The 23190-nt window shown below is 37.3% G+C and overlaps 1 protein-coding gene across 4 annotated transcripts in view; it reads right to left on the reverse strand.

Moving 5' to 3' along the window:
- The window catches only part of CSMD3 (CUB and Sushi multiple domains 3), a 647755-nt gene that overhangs the window by 14261 nt on the left and 610304 nt on the right, over window positions 1–23190 (reverse strand). For all 4 annotated transcript variants that reach the window (XM_065630191.1, XM_065630190.1, XM_065630189.1 and 1 more), the window contains 6 exons: window positions 21425–21598; window positions 18013–18186; window positions 17681–17754; window positions 8466–8577; window positions 6959–7138; window positions 1385–1450 (listed from right to left, as the gene is read on the reverse strand). In XM_065630191.1, the coding sequence (XP_065486263.1) occupies window positions 1385–1450; window positions 6959–7138; window positions 8466–8577; window positions 17681–17754; window positions 18013–18186; window positions 21425–21598 (780 nt within the window). The remainder of the gene's footprint in view (window positions 1–1384; window positions 1451–6958; window positions 7139–8465; window positions 8578–17680; window positions 17755–18012; window positions 18187–21424; window positions 21599–23190) is intronic.

Below are 23190 nucleotides of genomic sequence, written 5' to 3' on the forward strand. Positions count from 1 at the left end.
CTTAACAGAAGACACCATTTAAACAATTAAATTGAAGGTGACTTAGAATGGGTTTACTGCACTTTCCAAAGGAAATGTATCCAACTTAGCCCTTTAACAAATAATCATTATTTAAAATCAGTGCGTTCACATTATTTGGGGTCACTCACACTGATCTTAAAGCTCTGGGTTCATGTATGCATTGGCATCTGATGTCAGATAAACACAGAAGAGTAGTTACTCCTTTTTCTCTCAGTATATCCCAAAATTAAAGACTGGGGCACACTGGAATACCCTACAGTCTTTCTTCATCATTTATTTTATGGGTCACAGAGACAGATTGTCATCCCCATGGAGGATAGAAGAGCTTTCCTTGTATTTTGTTTGTGTATATATATATGCATATATTTTTTGACAAGTAGACACATAAAAGCAAAACACCTAGGTACTGGGGCTGAAAACCGCAAGCAAGCAAACTGCATGGTGCAAACAGTCTGTTGCTGTTGATTTGTGATCTGCCTGGAATTTCCCTGCTTTCAGGAAAACTGATCTTTATGTACTTTATTTGCAATTAATTGGGATTGTACGAAAAGTTTCTGAAAGAAAAAAAAAAGAAAATATGACTATCACGCAGTAGATCATTGATGAATATAGTTTTGAAGTAGTGTACAACCTGCAATTATTTTTTTTTAAAGCCCCCCAAAGACCTCTATGCTAGAGAATTACTTTTAATTTTTTTCTCATTGGTAGACATTCAATAAGGTTATAGTCAAAGACTAATTTTAGTCAAGGAGCCTTCTCTCTTCAGAAAGTCTCTTCAGAAAGTCTCTTCAGTAGAAAGAGAAAGGTTTGTCTTGGATCTAGTCAGGACATCCAAAGATAGTCTTCTTTAGCAAATCAGTTAAAATTGCAGTTCACTTTAGCCGGAGTTAGAGGGACTACCTTCTCTAGGCTAAAATTGGCTTTTTTGAAGGCTAAGTTGGACGCTAATACTGAAGTATTTAGGTAAAGCAATTTAAATTAGCAATATGTAAAAGAACTGCAAGACTGTGGAAACAACTGTGAAACAACAAGACTTTAAATTATCTCTAGGTTAGTAATGTAGTTTCTGAATAGGTTAATTGCATTGGATCTTACACAGAACATAGTGATTTCAGTGAAACAAATAAAACTCTCATCACATAACAGTTAGAAATTGTATATGGATATAAATAATATCATGTAGTCTACAGGGACTTAAACATTGGGGCATTATTTAATCAATGATGGTTTTGTTCTGTTAGTGTAATGCCTATTCTAATACCCTTTATTCATACTGTGCCACACAGTGCAGTCTCACCAAATTGATTTTCATTGTCTTTTCTACATAAATTGTTTAAAACTATATATACCTCAAAGTACTTACCACTTAGTTTGGGACTTGGTGTTCCCAAAGCTGGTCTGGGGTCCTTCACTAATATTTTGGAACCAGCTGTTAGAAAGAATGAATGATAAAAAGACAAATAAGTAGCAAATACGTTACTCAGAAACTAGGAAAAAAATTTCCATAATGCAAATTATTTGTTACAAAGGATATATATAAGTATCACAAGAGCACATGCCCATTGATTTCTTCCATTGCCACCTTTTCTCCTAAGCTGGTCACCTGGATGCTACCAAGTCATTTGAAATATTCAAACAGTGTAAGCTTTCAATTCAGAATCCACATTTCAGAATTCACAGTCCTCGACTGTTCACATAATATGTGAGATGTCTTTTAATATGTCAACTAAGGCAAGTCATGTCATTTAAATCGAGATCCACACAAAATAGCAATATGAATAGTGCTTTGATTGGAAACAATGTAACACCAAACAGTGAAGAGATACATAACAAAGGCGTTCTAATTTGCATCTCTCTCCAGGACTTAATTATCTTCAACAGTACTGAGTGAGACATTTTGTGTTCAAGACTGAAAACCTGAAGATACATACTTAATCTCTTAACAATGGATAAGGTCATTGTTTCTCTAAAAACCAGAAAACTAACAGAAAGACAGAAACAAATGATTCTGTTCACCGTATCTCTAGCTGCTCAGGTGATTTGAGCACTGGAAGTTGGAGAATTTTATTTTTTCTCTGCTTAGAGCAAGAACTCTCCCACCGCTGAAGATGATGAACTAAATGCAATGGGACAGTGTCATTTCCTGCAACTGAAGCGGTTTTATTTTGCAGAAACTACCTCAGATTCACTGGGCTATAAAGAAGACACACAATGCTGTCCCCTAATGTAGAATTGGTTCAAACTGGAACACAAGAGGTTCCACTTAAATTTGAGAAGAAACTTCTTCTCAGTGAGGGTAACAGAACACTGGAACAGGCTGCCCAGGGAGGTTGTGGAGTCTCCTTCTCTGGAGACATTCAAAACCCGCCTGGACACCTTCCTGTGTAACCTCATCTAGGTGTTCCTGCTCCGGCAGGGGGATTGGACTAGATGACCTTTTGAGGTCCCTTCCAATCCATAACATTCTGTGATTCTGTGAATACTCTCATGCAGCACCAGGATCCATTCCTTGCTCCAATATTTTGTATTTTGGAATTGTCTTTGAACCTAGGACTTTCCTCTCTGATTTATACTCTAAAAAAATAAAAAAGAAAAGCAACTTCTTTCTCCCTGAATGGAGTATTTTTCTGCATAGAAAGGGAAGTTTAGCAAGAAGCACTGAGAATATTTTTCCTGAGAGCAATTTTTATCTTATTACAGAAGGCTTGCTCTTGGTATTCAGATTAAAACTGGCAAGAAACAAGGGCAGGGGTTGGAATTCAGCCTAAAGTTCTCATGGCCTGTTACTAATGTTGATTAATCTCTATTTCCTCTCTGTTTTAAAAGAAACTTACTGAACTTCACTGAACATGGTTAACCTCGAGGGTGTCTTTCAACAGCATATACTTTTTGACTACATCAAAATCAGGTTAGAAATATATAGATCGTACTTTCCAAAGGGCGTTAGTATAAAAAGCTGCTGAGTCAATCAACCTTGTCAAGGTAGATACATTTCTAGTCAAGTTCAGAACTGAAATTTTAAATGCGGAGTAAAATTTAAATTAAAAATTTAAATACAAACCTAAAACTAAAACAAGCTATCTAGGGAGTTTGAGTTTCTAAATCCAGATATTTGCTGAGTAGGACTTTCAAGATTGCAGTTTTGTATTTAAAGGACCAAATTCTGGTTGAATTCCCCTACAGATCCTTTTAGAACTCTCAACTGCAAATGTTTTATTCCTTTTCATCCATTTCCAAGCTATTTTTGTAAACTTCACAATCACAGGTGAACAACCTGACCTGGTGCTCTTCTGTCTTCCATAAGAGGTAGATGTTTCACCTCTTTGTAACACATAAAATTGAAAAATTTTAGAAGATATTTTACTTTGTCTAATTAGAATTAATGCCTCCCAATATGTTGCTCATTCTTCCCTTTCTCTAATGTTAAAGAGCAAGAAGTGAGACCTCTGATTTTAAAAAACTTTGCATTTCTGTAACATTTTATCAGGGCATTGGGAAACTGAGTTATATGCCAAGGTAGATACAGTCATAGGTACCACCAAATAATTTTTTAAAAAATTCTTAAAAAGGTTCGTTACTGTCAGATAGAACAGCTAATACTAATATCATAAGCAGAAAATTCTTGGATCAAAATACAACCCATGAATCACATTTGGCCTGCCATAACACTTCCTGAGTACTGAACAAGTCATGAGCTTCCTAGCAACTTGCTTTCTACCACTTTCCCAAAGGTCTGCTCTCTTTTCCCCCAGGATTTGCCTGGCATGTAATTCCAGGACACTTGTTTTTATTAATACAAAATATTAATTTCCTACTTCCCTTCCAAGTAGCAGTGTTTGGTTATATAGCCTTTGAATGTCTCTGAAAGAGCCCTGGGGATAACCACATCTGAAACATTAGGTATCAGCAATCTGAAAGGTGGTTTAATTATTCGGGAAACATAATTCCAAATACTTGCTGTACTTGAGGATTTATCTCACATGAAGACCACCATTATCACCATGATTCTGCCATGAGGTTTTTCATACCCTGCCATGATAACATATGTAGTAAAAATTAGATACAAAATACTATGTTGGAACATCAAGAATAGGTAGATACATTTTCTTTGCAAGAAGTATCTTGCCGTGTACATACGAATATAAAATCATATTAAACTCCCTGGATTAATTCAGTATAGGGATTTGGACAATTACTTGGAATTTAGGCATCTCCGATATTAGAATGGAATCACAGAATTACAAAATTGTGTATAGGTTGGAAATGACTTTTAAGATCGAGTTGAACTGTTAACCTACTGCTTCCAAGTTCACTTCTAAACCATGTCCCTAAGAACCTCATCTACGCGTCTGTTAAACACCTCCAGAGATGGTGAATCAACCACTTCCCTTGGAAGCCTGTTCCAATGCCTGACAACCCCTTCTGTGAAGAAGTTTTCCTAATATCCAATCTAAACCTCCCCTGGCCCAACTTGAGGCCACTTCCTCTTGTCCTGTCACTTGTTACCTGAGAAAAGAGACTGATACCCACCTCTTTTCAGGTAGTAGTGGAGACCAATAAGATCTCCCTGAAGCCTCCTTTTCTCCAGGCTAAACAGCCCCAGTTCCCTCAGCCGCTCCTCGTAAGACTCCAGACCCTTCATCAGATTTGTTGCCCTTCTCTGAACTCACTCCAGGACGTCAATATCTTTCTTGTAGTGAGGAGCCAAAAACTGAACACAGGATTCAAGGTGCAGCCTCCCCAGTGCTGAGCACAGGAGGAAAATCACTTCCCTAATCCTGCTGGCCATGCCATTTCTGATACAAGCCAGGATGCTGTTGGCCTTCTTGACCATCTGGGCACAATGCTGGCTCATATTTAGCTGTCTGCCTGACAATAGCCCCAGGTCTTTTTCCCACGAGGCAGCTTTCCAGCCACTATTCCCCGAGCCTCTAGCGTTGCATGAGGTCATTGTAACCCAAGTGCAGAACCAGGCAGACTGGTTGAACCTCATACAATTGGCCTCAGCCCATTGATCCAGCCTGTCCAGATCCCTCTGTAGAACCTTTCTACAGTCAAGTAGATCAACACTCTCACCCAGTTTGGTGTCATCTGCAAATTTACTGAAGATGCACTTGATCCCCTCATCCAGATCATTTTTAAGGACAGCAAAAAGAATTGGCCCCAATACTGAGCCCCGCAGAATGCCATTTCTGACAGCCACCAAGTGGGTTTAACTCCTTTCCCCACCACTCTTTGGACTTGGGCATCCAGCCAGTTTTTGCCCAGTAAAGAGTATGCCCATCCAGGCCCTGAGCAGACAGTTTCTCCAGGAGAATGTTGAGGGAAACAGTGTCAAAGTCTTCACTAAAATCTAGGTAGGCTTTCCCTAGGTATCCACAGCCTTTACCTCATCCAGTAAGTGAGTCACTTTCTCATAGAAGGAGATCAGGTTGGTCAAGCAGGACCTGCCTTTCATAAACCCAGGCTGACTGAGCTTGATACCATGTCCTATACATGCTGCATGATGACAGTCAAGATAATCTGTTCCATAACTCTCCCCAGCACCAAGGTCAGACAGACAGGCCTGTAATTTCCTGGATTCTCTTTCCAGCCCTTCTTGTAGATGGGCATCATATCTGCTAATCTCCAGTCAACTGAGGCCTCCCTGATTAGCCAGGATTGATGGTAAATAATGGAAAGTGGCTTGGTGAGCACTTCTTCCATCTCCCTCAGTACCCTTGGGTGGATCTCAACTGGCCCCATAGACCTGTGTGTGTCTAAGAGGTGTAGCAGGTCGCTAGCCATTTCCCCTTGGATTATGAGGGCATCACTCTGCTCTCCTCCCTGTCTTCTGACTCAGGGAGCTGTGTGCCTGGAGCACAACTGGTCTTACTACCGAAGACTGAAGCAAAAAATCATTAAGTACCTCAGCCTTTTCCTCATTTTCACTGTGTCTCCCCCCACACACAATAAAGGATGGAGACTCTCCTTAGACCTCCTTTTGTTGCTGATGTATTTATAGAAAAAAAAAAGTATTTTATGGCAGTAGCTCAATTAAATTCTAGCTGGGCTTTAGCCCTTTGAATTTTCTCCCTGCATAACCTCACAACGTGCTTGTAGTCCTCCTGAGTTGCCTCCTGCTACTTCCAAAGACCATAAATTCTCCCTTTTTTACTGAGTTCCAGCCAAAGCTCTCTGTACTGTCAGTAAGCTGAAGTCCCCCATAAGAACAAAGCTAGCAATTGTGAGACTTCTCCTTTCTGCCTATAGAAAATTTTGTCTGCCTCTTCGGCCTGGTTGGGTGTTCTAGAACAGATGCCCACAATGATATCTAACTTTTTGACCTTCTCCTGATTTTTACCCATAAACACTTGACCCTATCATCACCATCACCAAGCTCTAGACAGTCAAACCACTCACTAACATACAGGACCAACCCACCATCTCTCCTTCTTTGCCTATCTCTTCTGAAGAGTTTATAGCCATCCATGGCAGCACTTCAGTTGTGCGAGTCATCCCACCATATTTCTGTGATGGCAACTATATCATGGTAGTACTGAAACTGTCATAGCTGTCTTGCAGTTGATACAATCTCTGTAAAATTGTCCTGACCTAAATTTAGTATGTATGCACAAAACCAGCAAGATTCTTACTCCACTGAGTTTATGAGAATGTAGTCCACGCCTGACTCTGACAGAAGTCTAAAAGCAGGTGTTACTCAAGTATTTGGCCTCTAAAATTCTATTTGGAATTGACACCTCTGAGCATGCAAATTAAAGTCAAGTACACAAAAACACATGTCCCATTAAACACAACTGACAAAGGATTAGAATTATCCTTAGATGTTCTCCTTCCTCATTGTCCTTGCCATTCTCCCTTAACTTATTAGACTGCAAGTAAAGAACATCACTGAAATATGATAGATGAGAGATGCAGTGGGAAACAGAACAGTTACCTTCACAAACTGGAACCTTCCCAGTCCATGTGCCATCAGACCTACAGGCTCTATGCTCTGATCCTCCCGCCAGGAAGAAGCCTGGCTGACAAGTGTAAATCAATGTATAACCAAGTGAGGGAAGATCCATTCCTGCAACATTAGCATGAGTTGGTGTTTCTGGCTGTTTGCAGCTGTGAGCTAGAAAGAAAAGAGAAGATACCCTTCAGTCAAAATGGTGACGATATTTCTGGAAAAATAATCTCTACCCATTCTGACAGGTAACTTATGAAGAAAAAAGCATCAATACATATATTAATATATTTTAATTCACATTAAAAATTACTACATAGTCTATAAATTACTATCCTGAGCCAGTAAATACACTCTTGAAAATGCACCTTTCAATTTCATGGGACCAAAAGCCAACTTAAATGCACTTGCACAACCAAAATTAATTGTCTGCATATGTGAACACAAACAGCGCACGTTACCACAGTTAAAAGCAATCGTGGCTTGTGACCTACATGACTTATGATATCTGTGCAGCCCTAAGTAACAGTAAATAGATGGATCATTTGGAAAACACTATGAAAGGTCAAAGACAAATTGTGAGGCAAGTTTTAAATATCAGGCAGAAAAATTAATTACCATTCCTAATCTCATGAATGTGTTTTATATCTTTAACAACCACAAGAATCTGGGAGTCTTGTGTTATCTCAAAACCAGCATACATCCAAGAGCAGAGCTCACCTTTCAACATACCGAGCTAGTGATTTGCTTTTTGCTTATGGGGAACGCTAGTACCAACTGAAACATTAAAATGGTTTTCTTCTGTGGATATGCTCTCCAAACACTGAAGTGATTCTATAAGGTCAGACCTTATGAGGTGAGACTATTTCCAGAAAAATACAGCTGGCTAGCTGAAAAACTACAAATATTAACCATGATGTTACACCTTCAGTATATTAGCACTATTTACCAAAGCGTAAAAGATCTGAGAAATTAAATGCTACTTCCTGTAGCAAGTAAGAAGATTGCCTCAATTTCAGATTCAAAAATGTCAAATTACAAACCCTTTTTCGCCTCTTCTTAAAATACCCTGACTCCTTAGATGGGAAACAGTTCAAACACTTTACTACAACTGATTGTAACTCTCTGCTCCAGTACAAGTTAGGGTTGTGCAGGGTTTTCCTCTATATCTAACCATCTCCTCCCAACTCTTTCACTGTCTTCATCGGAAGGGTTGCACCCTCTTAGATAGAAACTAATTTCAGCATCTCTCTGGATGAAGAGATGTATATAAATCTCATTATTTTGCATTGTGTTTCTTTTAATTCTATAGCTGTTCATAGAAAAATTCACTCACGAAATCACAATTCTTGCTGCTATAAGCTAGCAATGCAAATTTGTATTAACTCTAAGTTAATAAAACTATATAAATGAGGTTAACTTTATAAAAATGTTACTGTAATTAAATAGCCTAGATAAAAAAGACTGATAGATCAAAAATCTATCATTTACTTACGTATACATTCTGGCTGGATTCCACTCCATGTAAGATCAGGAAGGCAAGTTCTTGTTGTTGAGCCATGTAGAAGGTGTCCTTTTTTACACTGAAATTGAACAACATTTCCTACCTGTTGAAAAGTAGAAAACATATTAATATTGTTATGAGGAAACATGAGTATATTTTCTTTTGAAATCCTCCATGGAAGACAGTCTAAACCTTGTCTTCTGTGGTCTTACTGGTATATTGGTTTGGGCCCAGAACAGCTGGGGCACTGTGAGTTTGGAAACCAAGCTTATTGTGACTTTCTAGCTCTGGACCAAGGAGGACCCGGTCAGGCAATCTTGCAGCAAACCAGGGAAGTCACAGAACTTAAATGTGTAATAGATTCTGCTGGACCTTTCCTGAACTAGATCCCCCTTTCGTGGAATGCTGGATGAATTCACAAATTATAATGAGAAATATTTCATTACAATATACAAGGCCTGGTCAATAACTCTATCTTATGCTTCAGAAACGATAATGTTCTGTAATATTTAAATTTTGTTTTTTGATGACAAGAGGTAAAAAAAGAATTGTTATTTATACCACACAGATAATAGAAATTGGAATGCAGGTACATTGCAATTTACAATAGCAATTCATCTGAGATTAGTTTTTAATTATTATTCTTATTATGAGTATGTGTGGCATAAAAAGGAAAATAGAATTCTTTAGTCAATAACAGTTTCTGCACAAACATAGCATGGAATAACTTGTTCAGCATGTCCAGTCCTGGTGACATTGATGAAAATGCAAATAATCCCGTTTCCATCCAAAGTAGGGAAATTAGATTACAAATATATCACTCAGAGAGTAGTTTATTACATGCAGTGTGTGATTAACTCAAATATTAAGGTGCATAGATCACATCTACTCTTCTGCACTGAACTGTATATATCAACTCATGTTTAATCAAGAAGTCGAAACTTAGAACTGTCTGTGACAGCACATTTATGGATCTGTTTTTTGTGGTTTGTTTTGTTTGCTTGTTTTTGTTTGTTGCTGTTGTTTGGTTTTGGTTGGGTTTTTGTTTGCTTGGTTTCATTTTTTTTTCATTATTTTGTATAAATATATAATACTTGATTCAAATTTATGTTCAAAGGAAAAAAGTGGATTCTTCAACAATAGTTTAGTCCTGGGAAAGAGCATTTCGCTGCTACAACTAGTCGTTTGAAACTTTATAGTACTATTCCATTTCAGCTCAAGCTTCCCATCAGAATGAAATTCAATAATAACCTATGAACTACAGATAGTGGTTCATCAACACAGTACGTGATTTAAAATTGAACTCTTCTTTTTTACCTCTTTACTGTGCTCACTGAACTGTGTAATTACTTTTAAAAGCTTTTGAAGAAAATACACTAAATCATTTTCACAATTAAGTACAAAGTGGGAAAATACTAAAAGTTTTAGAAGTTTCACCAAGTAGAAGTACTTTTTTGTGTAGTAAAGATCTTAGTTAAAACAACCACCACGAATAAATTACTTTAAAACAAGTACTAGTCTTATGAAAGATTTGTTAATTTCATTAATCTGCCTCTATCAAAGCAACCTCCATGCACAGCTATGGAAGTAACACCTGCCCTATTTAATCTTTAGCTATCAACAAAGACAATACTTTGATGCTGTTTCTAAAACCAGGACCCTTTCACACAAAAAAAAATCCAACCAAAACATAATCTCAGCTTAACTGTTAAGTATAGTTTCTTCATATATATCTGAATAGGTACTCAATTTTCTTTCCACGTTATTCTTTCAAAGCTGACTCTATGATCTTCCTGAATACAAAATATTTAAGAAAAAATATAGTTGTTTTGTGATGTGGAGTAGCTGGACATCATGGAAGTCAATGAGGTAAGTAGCTTAATTGGGTACTTACACTCAGGTGCCTCATTCTAAACTGTAACTAAGTTAGAGATTCAAATTCTAGTAGTCAACAGCAACTCCAGAAATAGATACTGTATGGCTTTAACTGCTTAACTACACTACTTCATTTAGTTTTAATTAACATTTGATGTGTTACATTCTCTTTTTTTTTAAAAAAAAAAAAGTATCTTCAGAGTTTGACAGTTCTCATAATGTGATTATCTTTCATATATTAGCTCAAAACCACTTAAATATGGGCAATACTGAATTAATCAGATAACTGCAATCTTGGCATTTTCTCCTACTTTTTGGCAGGATATTACCTAAAATAAATTTGTCACTGTACAGAATCTCTTTAGAGGAATAAAAAGTCAATACATTAAAATAAAATCAGTATATTTAGCAAAATTCAATATATTATGATTCTTCTCATCAGGAATGGTCTGAGCAGAAAGTTCATACTTTGTGAGTTGAAAGGGCTGGAAAATCAAGTCCACAAAGTCTTTAGACTTACAGGACTCTATGGGTAACAGTGAAAAAGAAAGGAGGTGAATTTTTTCAACTTTCTGTAATTTATCTCTCTTTTTTAGCTGCGTATTAATGACTCTGGATTATGAACTGAGTCATCTGCTGGAGAGATAAATTGAAGGGAAACTGTTCACCTAAAGAGAGGAACCAAGAAATACACAGATTTTTTTTTCCACTGTGTGCCCATCTTCATGCAGCTCTGCCTTACCATATGGCTTCACTGAAGCTTGGCTGTCTAAGTATCAAACCGGTTCTTTCACAGTAGAAATATATCAGTGAGATAAGGAAATGGCTCAAGTTGGCAAGTAAGTGGAAAGGCTGAGCTGCTAGCATTCCAGAATTTAAAACAAACAAACAAACAAAACCACCAAAGACACAAAAAAACCCCCCTAACAAATCTCAAAACAAACCATTGTTTATATTGCAACCAGCTATTGCAATACCAACATTTCTACCCAAAACAGTAACTGCTAGTAAAACTGTTTTCCTTATTTCCTCAAAAAAGAAATGGATTGCATCTGTATTATCCTCGTTAGGGAAATACAACCTTTATATACATAAGCCCCAAGAGCAGCACAAAAAATACAACAGTTGCCCAAGTAATTAACAAATTTTTAGAAGTGCTGCCATGCTATTCAAAATAATAAATAAATAAATAAATAAATGAGGCTTCCTGCCCCTAAAAAAAGCCTACAAGAGATATGTAATTATTAAAAATAATAACAATTTTTAAAAGTAATGTGCAAATTACTTTTGCAGGTCTATTTTGCAATATTGTTGTGCCAGAGGCAGCAGGTGGCGCTACAATACAGCCGTCTATAGTCTTAAAATTTAATTCCCAGTCTTGAGATCTTCTGATTTGTTTGGTTTTTTTAAATTATACAGCTTGGAAAGAAGCACTAGTGGAGGGAACTGGCAAACAACTGAAATATCTTTGTTCACTAGACTGTCTGGTTTTAGGGGAGAACTACTCTATGCACAACAGTGTTTGCATACAATCCTGGAAAAAAACAACAAACAACAAAAAAATCCTTGTATACAGCTTGATCATCTCTGTTTCATAGCTGATTTTTCCATAGTATCAGCTATGGTTTGGATACTCCCAGAATCAACAACACTAAATATTCCTTTTGCTAAGAACCAAAGACCATGTATTTGTAAAAGGAGAAGTAGCAATCTGAGAAGAAAATGCATAAATATCAACTTGCATCCACTTGTAAAGAATAGAATAGTACCCTAGATACTTTTTTTCCACCAAAATAATAATATAATAAGGTCTAATAATTATAAAAATAATAATATATTATCCTTATTATTCCTTATATTCCTTGCAAGAAGATATTTCTCTATTGAGTTACTCTATACTCCATTTTTTCTTAGACTTCAGTTTACCAAAGAACAGGAAGATAATCTCACAAGCTTCTCCACTCCCAGCAATTCATGATAAAGGACCAAGGGGCTAAAGAAATGATTTATTTTTCTTCACTAACTTTTAGCATCATGTTTTAAGTGACTGAAAACACAACCCATTAAGTCTTTGCTATTATCTGTGGTTTGGTAGCTCGGTAATACAATATTGTCAGTACTAGCAACAGGTTATTAAGTTTGGAAGACCTCTGGGTAGAGGCTTGCCAGGCTTCCTGTTTCTGAAAGTGTCTTGAGCTGCCTGGTTTAGCTGTAACATCAAATTTTCTTGTGATCAGGTGGCTATGACTAATTTTTATGCCTTCCTTTGTCTCTGTATGGTAGAACCACGGCTTTATATCCATAGTAGTAACAAGAAGCTATTATGTGCAGAATGAGCTATTTACCAATAATGTGATGTGGTATTGAAGAATACAGGCCTGGCACCGGAACCATAGCAAAGGTTCTTGAGAATTGGAGACACAGGATACTGTGAAAAAGACTAAAGATGTGGGTATGATAAGAGTTGTAACACAGGTCCAGCACTAGAGACCCCACTACTGTGAACAACTTTATCCATGGTCTCTTAAAGAAATGTAGACCTGAACAGAATCAGATTTCAGGGGTAAAAAAGAACAAGTATCTAATACAGGTGAAATGTACCTCATATATAGTTGCGTTTGATTGAAATATAATGTGGAGATGCAGTGCGAGTGGTGTAAAACTGTGTTAGAAACATTACAAAAAATGGCAGGTAAATCCAGAATGACAGAGACCGGGGTGGGGGGGTGGGGAAGTCAAAATCACATTCCTGCCAGTGAATCACTCCAGGTTGTGACACTAACATCCCCCACTGACACTAGACTGAAGCAGAAGGAACCAGGAAAATTACATGGGATCTGATAAGGCTTAAATTACATTTTCATTGATGCAGTGATGATGCCAACTGTGCTAATAGAGACAGCTATACTGTGGTAGTACAGCATTTCTCTTGGAATTTCATCCTACAATTCCATCAACACTAATGCTTTTATAAGTATTACATTCACAGAAGGAGATTATTTGCAAGGTTACTCCACATCTGCAGATCAAGTTTCATATGGAATTTCATAAAATAGAACCTGAGAGCTAACACAGGGCTACTACTATTTTAATGTGGCTATTTTTGCTTTCTAAATTCAGACTGCCCTTTGGCTCCCTTCAGGTTTTAATGTAGTGGAAAACAGCTGAATTTCTACAAAAACATATGCTAGAAAAGTATAAGAAGTAATAAATCTTACATATATGACTGATTGATATAAGCAGTTCTAAACTATTTCTTCAATTCAGTAGTCTCTTGTGTTACAGTAGCTTATGGTGAAAGTGCTATAAGCAATTTTCTATGTTACCAGTAATATAGTTGAAGAAATGTTTCAAAACCACAGTTTCTTTTGAAGGAGAAATTTATTTTCAAGATTACAGATGAAGTCAGGATTCACTAAATTCTAAAGATATTTTGACTTCATTGTAGCATACTGTTAAGGCAGATCTGTCAAACCAAAAATGCTCAGATAAAAGGTAAACATCCTACAAATACATATTCATTACAATTAAAGCAGGCAATGCTACTCATTTCCATGCCACGCCTGATATCCAAGTAGTAGTAAACTGTTACTTTGATGTTACTTGAACACACAAGAACCTGATCTACTTCTGCCTGCTGAAATCAATACCAAACAATAAAATATATGCAAAAATCTGCTACCTCTTTGTAACAAAGCTCCTATTTAACAGTTGAAACATCATTCAAATGTGAGATGGTGATATTTGTGCTTTTGTTAGTACAGGTTCCAGGAGTTTAGGTTTTGATAAGCCTTTGAGTCAAGCCTGGAATTATGTTGTATGTGCCTGAACTTTCAATGCAATCAATGAGACAGGAAAACAGATAATCAAGAGTGGGGGAAACAACAAGAAGAAAAATACAGTGCTGTGGAAGATTCACAACTTGACATCATTAGTATTGAGAAAAGCAAGTGGCAGTCAGCGATATAGTCTGGTGTGTTGGCAGTTGCACTTCCCCCCCACCACGCCCCGAGAACTGGTGTGGCAGTTGCACATCCCCCTCTCAGAACTGGGGCCTTCAATGGGGCAGTGAACGGCTCTTTTTGGAGACCCAGAGGTGGTGGACAGAGTCGTCAGCAGAGGAGGGGCCAAAAGTGCCCACAGCCCAGAGAAGCTGAGAAGCTTCTCGAAGGCCCATGCTCGGGGGAGGGGTGCAGAGAAGCCGAGAAGGTTCTGGAATGCCCACAGCCAGATCTGAGCAGACTATAAATGGGGTTCCCACCGGAGATCTCCTTTGTGTGGTCTCCTCGGAGCTGCGGCTCTGCCATGCTGCCCGAGTCCCTCCCCTTAGACGGAGAAGCCGTCTAAGGTAACCTCCCAGGACGGAGGGTGCCTCACTGCGTGTAGGTGAGTGATAAATTACTGAATATATGCTTTAATAAGTCCCCGCCTGGTAGGCAAGTGTAAATTCCTCGTCTGGGACAGACGAGTGTAACTTCCTTGCATGGGACAGGCAAGTGTTTATCTCTTATGGGCAAAACGGGACAGAGAGGGCTCTGGTTTGTTTTCTTGTGAGTGCATATATGCACGCTGTGGATCCTCATTATTCTTATTTCACTGCACCCCAAATAATCTCCTAACCTAATATCCGAACCTGTATTTTATGTTATCGGAGTGCTAACTAATTGTATAAACCCTGTTCTAATCGGTTTAGTTGCGGTACTTTTCCGGCCAGAATAAAGTTTGGTTTGGACCTTGTTGTCCACCTAAACTTATTTTGGGGTGCCTCCGTGACATCTGGTAAAAGAGGAGGTGTTGTCATTTGTTGCAAAGCACTTAAAACAGGCTCCACATGTGAAGACTTGAATTCTAGTGTCAGACTACATCTTGAATTTTTTAACAAGACAGAGACATAAATTTAAATATTAAAAATTAAGTCACTCAAGTGACCATATTAATATTAGTTTAAATGTGAAGTATTTGAGAGATTAAAAAATAATAAATTAAAAAAAAGACAAACACACCAGAAAAAACAACTAACCCAGGGTGTTGTTGTTTTTTTTTTTTTTCTTTGGACATTTTTTGTTTGAGTCAGAATATCTTCTTATGTATTCAACAGTAACAACACCTTGTTATGCATTTTCCAACTGCAAAACATTTTGCTTAATTTTGCATAAGCCCTTTAGGACTATTTTTTCAAATGGTAGGGAATAGATCTATCAGACATAACTTGGAATTATTCTTTACTTTTCTGCTACAGATGGAAATAAAAGTCATTATTATCCCATTCATACAGGATGCTAATTATAGCATAATATAAACTAATTTATAATATGTTCATGGTTTAAAGAAGCCATAACATTATTGGATATATAGTAATGTGATATTTCTTTCCAGGATCTACAGACAATAACTTATCTAGAACTGATTATTTCCATTGTCATTTTCACCTAATAAAGAGCTAGACTCAGCTTCATCTGTATGAATGATAGTCCTACCATGTTCTGTATTAACTAAGCAATCATATTTGGAGTAACCAGAAGTTGTAGGCAGACATTTAGTTACTGTGTGAATCCAAATTCTCTGTATGAGTGTAAGCTGCTTGCTAGGTAATGAGACAATAGCTCACATGGTTTAAGTCTGCTAGGCACTATCCTTACATCTGTGGGATCAAGGCTGTAAACTCTGCCAGCAGCTACACTTCTTTTAAAAATTATTTATCAGTTGACATTTTGCCTGGTATTTTGACAGTTCCATGTGAGCTGTGAGTGATACTTTCATTCACAACTACAACAACTACATGACAAATGAGAAAAGTCTGCATTAGCTTCTTCAGTGACAGAAAACTCATTAATATGCCAGAGAAACTGTGACAATGAAATTGTAGAAAATGGTCTTTGCAATCATTCATTTCTTACACAGGTGAATAAAGACTTGCCCTCTAGCGTAATACTGCACCATACCCAAAGGAAGCTAGCCCAAGGACTGCCCCTGTATATTCTTTCTTGCCATGAAACAGCCCTGACACCAAATACAGATGTAGCATGATAGTTTAGATGCTTTTTGATTGCAGCTGCCTTATCAGACTTCTAGCAAATTTTAGGGCACATTTTTGCATCTGTACAGCATTCACTCATGAAAACATCTCACTGACATCACTGTTTTGTGTCATTCAGAAGATCAGAAATTCAGAAGCATTTTCAATTTCACAATTATGTTTCTAACAGAAGCATATGCAAACACAATTTGCCAGAACACTCCCTTGTAGAAAAGGTGGCCAACATCCTCCTGGCCTGCAGCAGGCAGAGAATTGCCAGCAGGTTGAGGAAGGCGATTCTTTCCTTGTGCTCAGCACTGGTGAGACACAAGTGGGTTCTGGGCCCAGTGCTGGGCTCACCAGTGCAAGAGAGACAGGGACAGACTGTATTAAGTCCAGCGATCAGCCACAAAGGTGATTAAGAGACTAGAGCATCTGGAATACAAGAAGTGGTTGAAAGAGCTGAGATTGTTCAGACTGCAAAAGAAAGGTTCAAGGGAAATGTTATTAGTGTGTATTAAAACTTACTGGAGGCAGGAAAGGTGACAGAGAGAAACTATTTTTCAGTGGCACCCAGTGACAGCACAAGAGGCAAGAGGCATAAATTGAAACACAGAAATTCTGTTTCAAAATAAGAAAAAGCATTTCCACTGTAAGGATGATCAAACTCGGAACAGGTTTCCCAGAGAGGCTGTGGAGTCTCCATCCCTGGAAATACTCAAAACCACCTGAACACAGCCCTGATCAACTTGCTGTAGCTGACCTTGCTTTGAGAAGCAGCGGTTGGACTAGAAACCCTCCAGAGGTGCTTGCCATCCTCTGTGACTCTGTGATTCTTTTGTGGTCACATAATTTCTAAATGTAACAACAGAATTGCTCTCAGAAAAACAAAAACGAAAACCACCCCCCCCCCCAAAAAAAAAAAACAAAACCAAAAACAAACCAAAAAAAAAACCCACATAGTTTTTTACAGTATGTCTATGCTAGCAGTTTGTCACACAGTATATACACTTTTAAGGATAAAAAACCATAGGGAATGCTTATATATTGGTGGGGAGATATTGAACTCTTTCACGGTGAAACTAAGCAGAACTTGATCACCAGGGTTTCCGGTAGCACGTTGCTAATAGGGAAACGAGGTCCATGTAGTCCAACAGTTAGAAATAAGGAAACACAGCAACACTCCAGCAGCCAGCTCTTTCATATTGTGAGCAGTTTCTGGACCTCAAATCAGAACTTTCTAGACTTTGAGGTAGTACAAAAATATTTTAATATGCAAGTTAATTAAAAGCAAAATTTAAAAAGTATATTCTACCTGATAGCCAAATGTGTTGTTTTGTGACCCGTGCCTGGGGACTCCTGGATTTTCACATGCTGTACGAGTAGGTTCTTAAAAAAATACAATATATTAAAGACAAAACAAATTACAGAATTTTAATGAAATAAGTGATTTTACCACAAAATCATACTTGTTCAACAAAATGCAATAAGCCAATGGGAGAAACAAAAATAAAGTGACTTGATTCTCAGAGAGTATAGTATATCCACCAGGATAATTCAAAATAGCTGAAAACTCCTAGATTGACTTAGCCAGAAAAGGAATAATAAGTATTTCAATAAATTTCAATAATATGGGTGTAACCTTACCTATGCATCGAGGAGAAGAACCACTCCACATGCCATCTGCTTGGCAAATCCTGGTGCTGGAGCCAACCAAAATAAAAGGAGGATTGCAGCTGAAAGACACTTCTGACTGATAGATGAAGCTTTTGCCTTCTCTTTTCCCTTGAGCAGGTACTCCAGGGTCACCACAAAATTTTGCTGTGAGAAAAGATGTGATAGAAGTGGAATGTGTCATTTATTAAAATACACAAAACAAATGTTTACCTGAACTCAGTGAGCAGTTACTCCAAATGTTATATTTGTTTTATTAAACACAAGTCAAATACAGAAACATTTAATAGGAATTCCAAGAGAGAATAGATGATAGGCAATATTTAGTCTGCTTCAGTTTGCAGTAGCTTTGCTAGCTGTTCAAAATATCTACATTGTGGGCTTGGACAGTATCTTGAAGATGACACTCAAGGTTACACAACTTATTTTATTAAGGCCCAAATATCCACAGTTCACCACTGCCCCAAACCACATAAATCTGAAAATCCTCCTGTAGACAGCAATCAGAGAGTGTACCAAACCTTCATGTCAATCTCCCATCTTCTCCTGCTTTCTGCCACCTAGCCAGTGCTCAAATTTTTTTGTATGATTAAAGGATTTTTCAGACATATTTTAGGAATCATACATTCTTGCTTCCTTATTGTTTACTGAAAGATAAGATTTGGTATACATTGAAGTACAAGACTTGACAGTACAGTTAACAAAAAAATAATACACAGTAAAGACTTTTCGGCAGCAATCTACAAGTCAAACACTAATAAACTGGTTTTAGGTGGGATGAATTTGGCTAATAAGAACATATTCTTAAATTTATCGTCTTACTTTATACCTATTTCCTAAAGAGTCCTTATGTCTATAGCATAGCATAACAAAGTAAATGCATTGCTGACAAATTTACTGGCCTTATTCTGCAGTACATAGTATTGGTTACTGTCAGAAGCTGGATTTTGAAAAAATGATTCAAGAAATGCAATCAGCTGTGGTAAACCCTGTGCCATCAGTCTATGTTATTCCCTGGCACACCATGAATTCCAATATTGTAGAGTCTAATTTCATATCAAACATAAAATGCTATAATACATCCCCAAAAAAGAAAACACTAACACAGATGTTTGCAATCACATATTTCTAAAAAGACATGTTATAGCAACAGTGGAATTTTCTGCTCTATCTTTATCTTCTACAAACAAAATTTAAATAACTTTTCTTAAAACAACCACCTTCAAAATACATTTCTAAGATCTCGATCTTCATCACCCATGCCTTAAGCTTCCCAAAGGACCTGCTCACATGAAATGCTTCTGCCCTCTTCCTGCAGACACTGTATGGGAAATCCATGCACACACAAGTTGTTGAAGAAAAAGGGCTTCATCTATACATACCAGAAATGTACACTGTTTAATGGCTTTAAGTGGAATGGGACTGTCTGCAGAATTATAGCCCAAATTCTGAAAAGATTTATGAATTGGGAATAGTGCCACACAGTGAACTTCATTGTCTGATTGACAGATCATAGTTTTCATGGTTTCAGCAAACTGGAAGTTCTGTGAGTGCTCCCACTCCCAATGAAAATATTTTCCTATGGACTCTGAGAGCCTTTGACAGAGACAGGACCATGTAGCTCTGGCACTGGGGCTGTGAGGTAAGTCTCATTCTTCAAAGACATTAACTGATTAACAAGTTATATCTGTAGTTAGGAATTTTCAGGCGTAGGTCTATTTTTTTTTTTTTTAATCGTATATTGCCAAGACTATAAAAACAACAGTCCTTTACTGAAATTACTATATGAATAATTAAGCAGACAAATTTACTGTGTCATAATGACAGACACTCAAAGATGTGACTATATTCCATTCTGAATAATTATTCAATGTTATAACTATACCTTGCATATCTTCAGCTACAGGCTCTGTGGAACCAATGTGGGTACTAAATTTCTGATGTTAAGAACTGCTTAACGATTGTTCATTGAAAATAACTTTCACCAGCTCCCTCTCATTTCTGCCAGATGGCAGCCAGTCTAAGCTCTTTGACAAGCACTGGCTGCCAATTTTTTTCTCTTGCAAGCCAGTGAGTAACCATTGCCCATCAACAACATTCAGTTAATGCAATCTCTGCATGAAACAGCCTTTAATTCCCAAGCAGCTGCATTCTGTGCTACCTATACATTTTAAAAAGTTAAAGGTGGAGCCCCTTTGTCACAGCATATTCTAGTATTGAGTATTTTCGCCTAAAAGATGATGAATAACTTACGATATCCAAAAATGAATGTAAGGACACAATATTTTAATCAAGAAAATATGATGAAAATAATTTTACACAGTCACAGAATCACAGAATGTTAGGGATTGGAAGGGACCTCAAAAGATCATCTAGTCCAATCCCCCTGCTGGAGCAGGAAGGAGTCTTTGGTGTTCACAATATAGGGTACTGTAGAAGAGCTCCGTCTAGAGAACTTAAACAACAAAATTTTTGTTTTTTTTTTTTTTTTTCTTCCAGAAGAAATGCCTTTCACCATGTTCCAACTACGGCACGTACTGTTTCAGTAGCAATCAGCAACTTTTGTTGATGAAATGAGAATATCATTAGGAAAAAGAGGAAAAGGAAATATCACCTATACGATATGCTTTCATAGTGGTAGGATATAGCCAAAACAGAGAACATTTTTGAAAGAGAGAGATGAACAATGCAGAAAATAGTAAAAGAATGAGGAACTGAGTTTTGCAACATTACCAAGCCATTTGGCAAGCTCAACTACTTAGCAATATTAAATTAAACTTCAGAAACTATAAAGCCACAAAGATGAAATTATCCTCTTCCAATTAGACTCCTCGCTCAAGACCATCACATAGTTTCAGTGGTATAGATATTTTACAAATAAATAGAGAACCTCTTTCTTCAGTGCAATCAATTGAATATCTCAGAATCAGGAATCACCCTGGGGCCTAGTCAGTATTACCAGCAGAAAAAAGCTCTGATATCAGAGAAGAATTTAAGATGAGTAATGAGCAAATAAGAGAGATTATAATGAAACCTCCCCTATTCTATATGTAGCTGGATCTGAAAATAAGAACACCTCTTAATCTTGTTTTGCCTTGAATACTTTGTATGCATTGTCTGCAATATTTTTTGTGTTTGTGTTTAAGGCTTCCTATATGCTCATAAAGGATCTGCAGATATTCCTACGTCTTCCTCAATCTACAAATTATGTTACAGTTTTGGAAAATATAGAAAGATTGTGTTTGTCCCAGGTTTGAAATGAGCTGAGCCACTGATAGGAGGGGGATTGGGGGGAGGAAAGGAAAAAAAAAAGTGGAAACTTTAAAGAGAAAAAAGAGCAATATAGTTAATTAAAGAAATACAGAAGCATAAAGTAAATACTTACGCAAGCACTGAGGTACTTCACCACTCCATGTTCCATTCCCAACACAAGTCAAAACAGCAGGAAAAGAGAGTTCATATCCTGGAGAGCAGACATAGCTAATGCTAAATCCCCAGTCCAGGTTTGTTCCCTCCAGTCTTCCATTAGAGATCTGCGGAGGAGTCGGGCAGGTAACAGCTGCAATAATATTCAAAATAATTAGGCCCAGCTGCTGTAAATATCCCTGGTGTACACAATTACTAGAAGAACCATATGTGCTAATTTCACCTTTTTTAGAGGACAATATAGTCAGGACATGCTATCTTCCTCACTGTATTCTTGCTACATTCTCTAAAGTTAGTACTTCTGGTTTCCTCCATTTAGGAGAGAGTGGCTGATTGATGAAATGTCTTAAATAAAACAGGCAGCTCTATGAAACCAAATAGGAAGACTACCTAAAAATCATTATGGAAACTATGAAGTATGCAACATTTATTCATAGTACACTATAAAATGATTTTTTTGTCTGTTTAGACAACACGAAGTATAATTAGGTACTGTGGTAATAGTCAAATACTTTCTTCCTGTTAACCAGCTGAGGCATTTGCTAGATTTTAATGCCCAGGGGTTAAACGCCAGGATGATTTCTCCAAAATATTACTTGAAAACCTGTTTCTAAGTACTGCAGTGAGGTTAGTATTTGCTTCGTGACTAGGTCCTCACCAAAAAGCATCTAGCTTCTAGCTAGAGGAAGAAAATTTAAAGATTTGTAACATCTTGAAATTGTCAGTGTTGCTACCTCTAAGAAGGCCAACAAGAAGTATTTTAGTATAGTTTCTCATTTCCAGGCTTCCCAGGAAAGAAACAGAAACATCTTCTACTCAGTTGTAGGAAAGAGGACTGAAAAACACCACAGGAAGACAGTAGAAATAAACAAACACAACTGTGGTGATGATGATAAAAAGTGCTATTCACTGGATAATGGCACAGTAATAGGCAATTTCTAATTGAGAGCTGAAGGAAAAAAAGCTATAAAAGCTAAAGGAAAAAAAAAATCCAAATGAAAAACAGAAAGGGGAAAACTCAGGCCAAAGTTAGTAGAATTAATGAGAAAGAGTAAAAGGGGAGAAAAAGAAAGGTTGGCAGAAACTGTGCTAGCAAAAGAGAAAGGAAGCAAATGCAACTAGTATGATTTATTTTAGTGGAGGCAGTTGGGGTAAATGAGAAGAGGTGATGACTAAAAATAAAGCAGAAAACACAGATCATAAGAACAGAGGACATGAAAAGATGCACTCATAACCTTCAAACTTATGTTTAGACAGCTGTCATCTTGCAGACTCAAAAGAAGTCAGAGACACTGGATCAAGAGTGCTGTGTATTTGAATGTGATCTGCAGAAGGTTCACTATGTAGCATTTCTCCATTCTTCTAATACACTTCAATGAAAGAATCTCAGCTATTTACACCACAAAATGTGCTGCAGTATCGTTCATGGCTGTTTGAGAATGCTGGATGAAAGTAGTACTATTATCAAATCATACCTTACCAACTTGTAAACCAAAATAAAACTTTAAGACCCTATTCTTGTTTCTTTCTATTTCTCTTACTCTGGTTCATAGTTTAAAAAATACACTAAACAACCAACCCAAAAAAGAACATGGTAGCTTTTGCCACACTTTCATGATGCTTTAATAAGTCAGTATAAGTACTCCAAGCAGCTAAAGTCTGTTTGCATTCTCCAAGAGCTTCACGATTAGTCCTTTCAAAAAAGATCTGTATGTTTTTACTTCT

This window comes from Caloenas nicobarica, chromosome 2 (assembly GCF_036013445.1).
Source record: "Caloenas nicobarica isolate bCalNic1 chromosome 2, bCalNic1.hap1, whole genome shotgun sequence".
Classification (NCBI taxonomy): domain Eukaryota; kingdom Metazoa; phylum Chordata; class Aves; order Columbiformes; family Columbidae; genus Caloenas; species Caloenas nicobarica.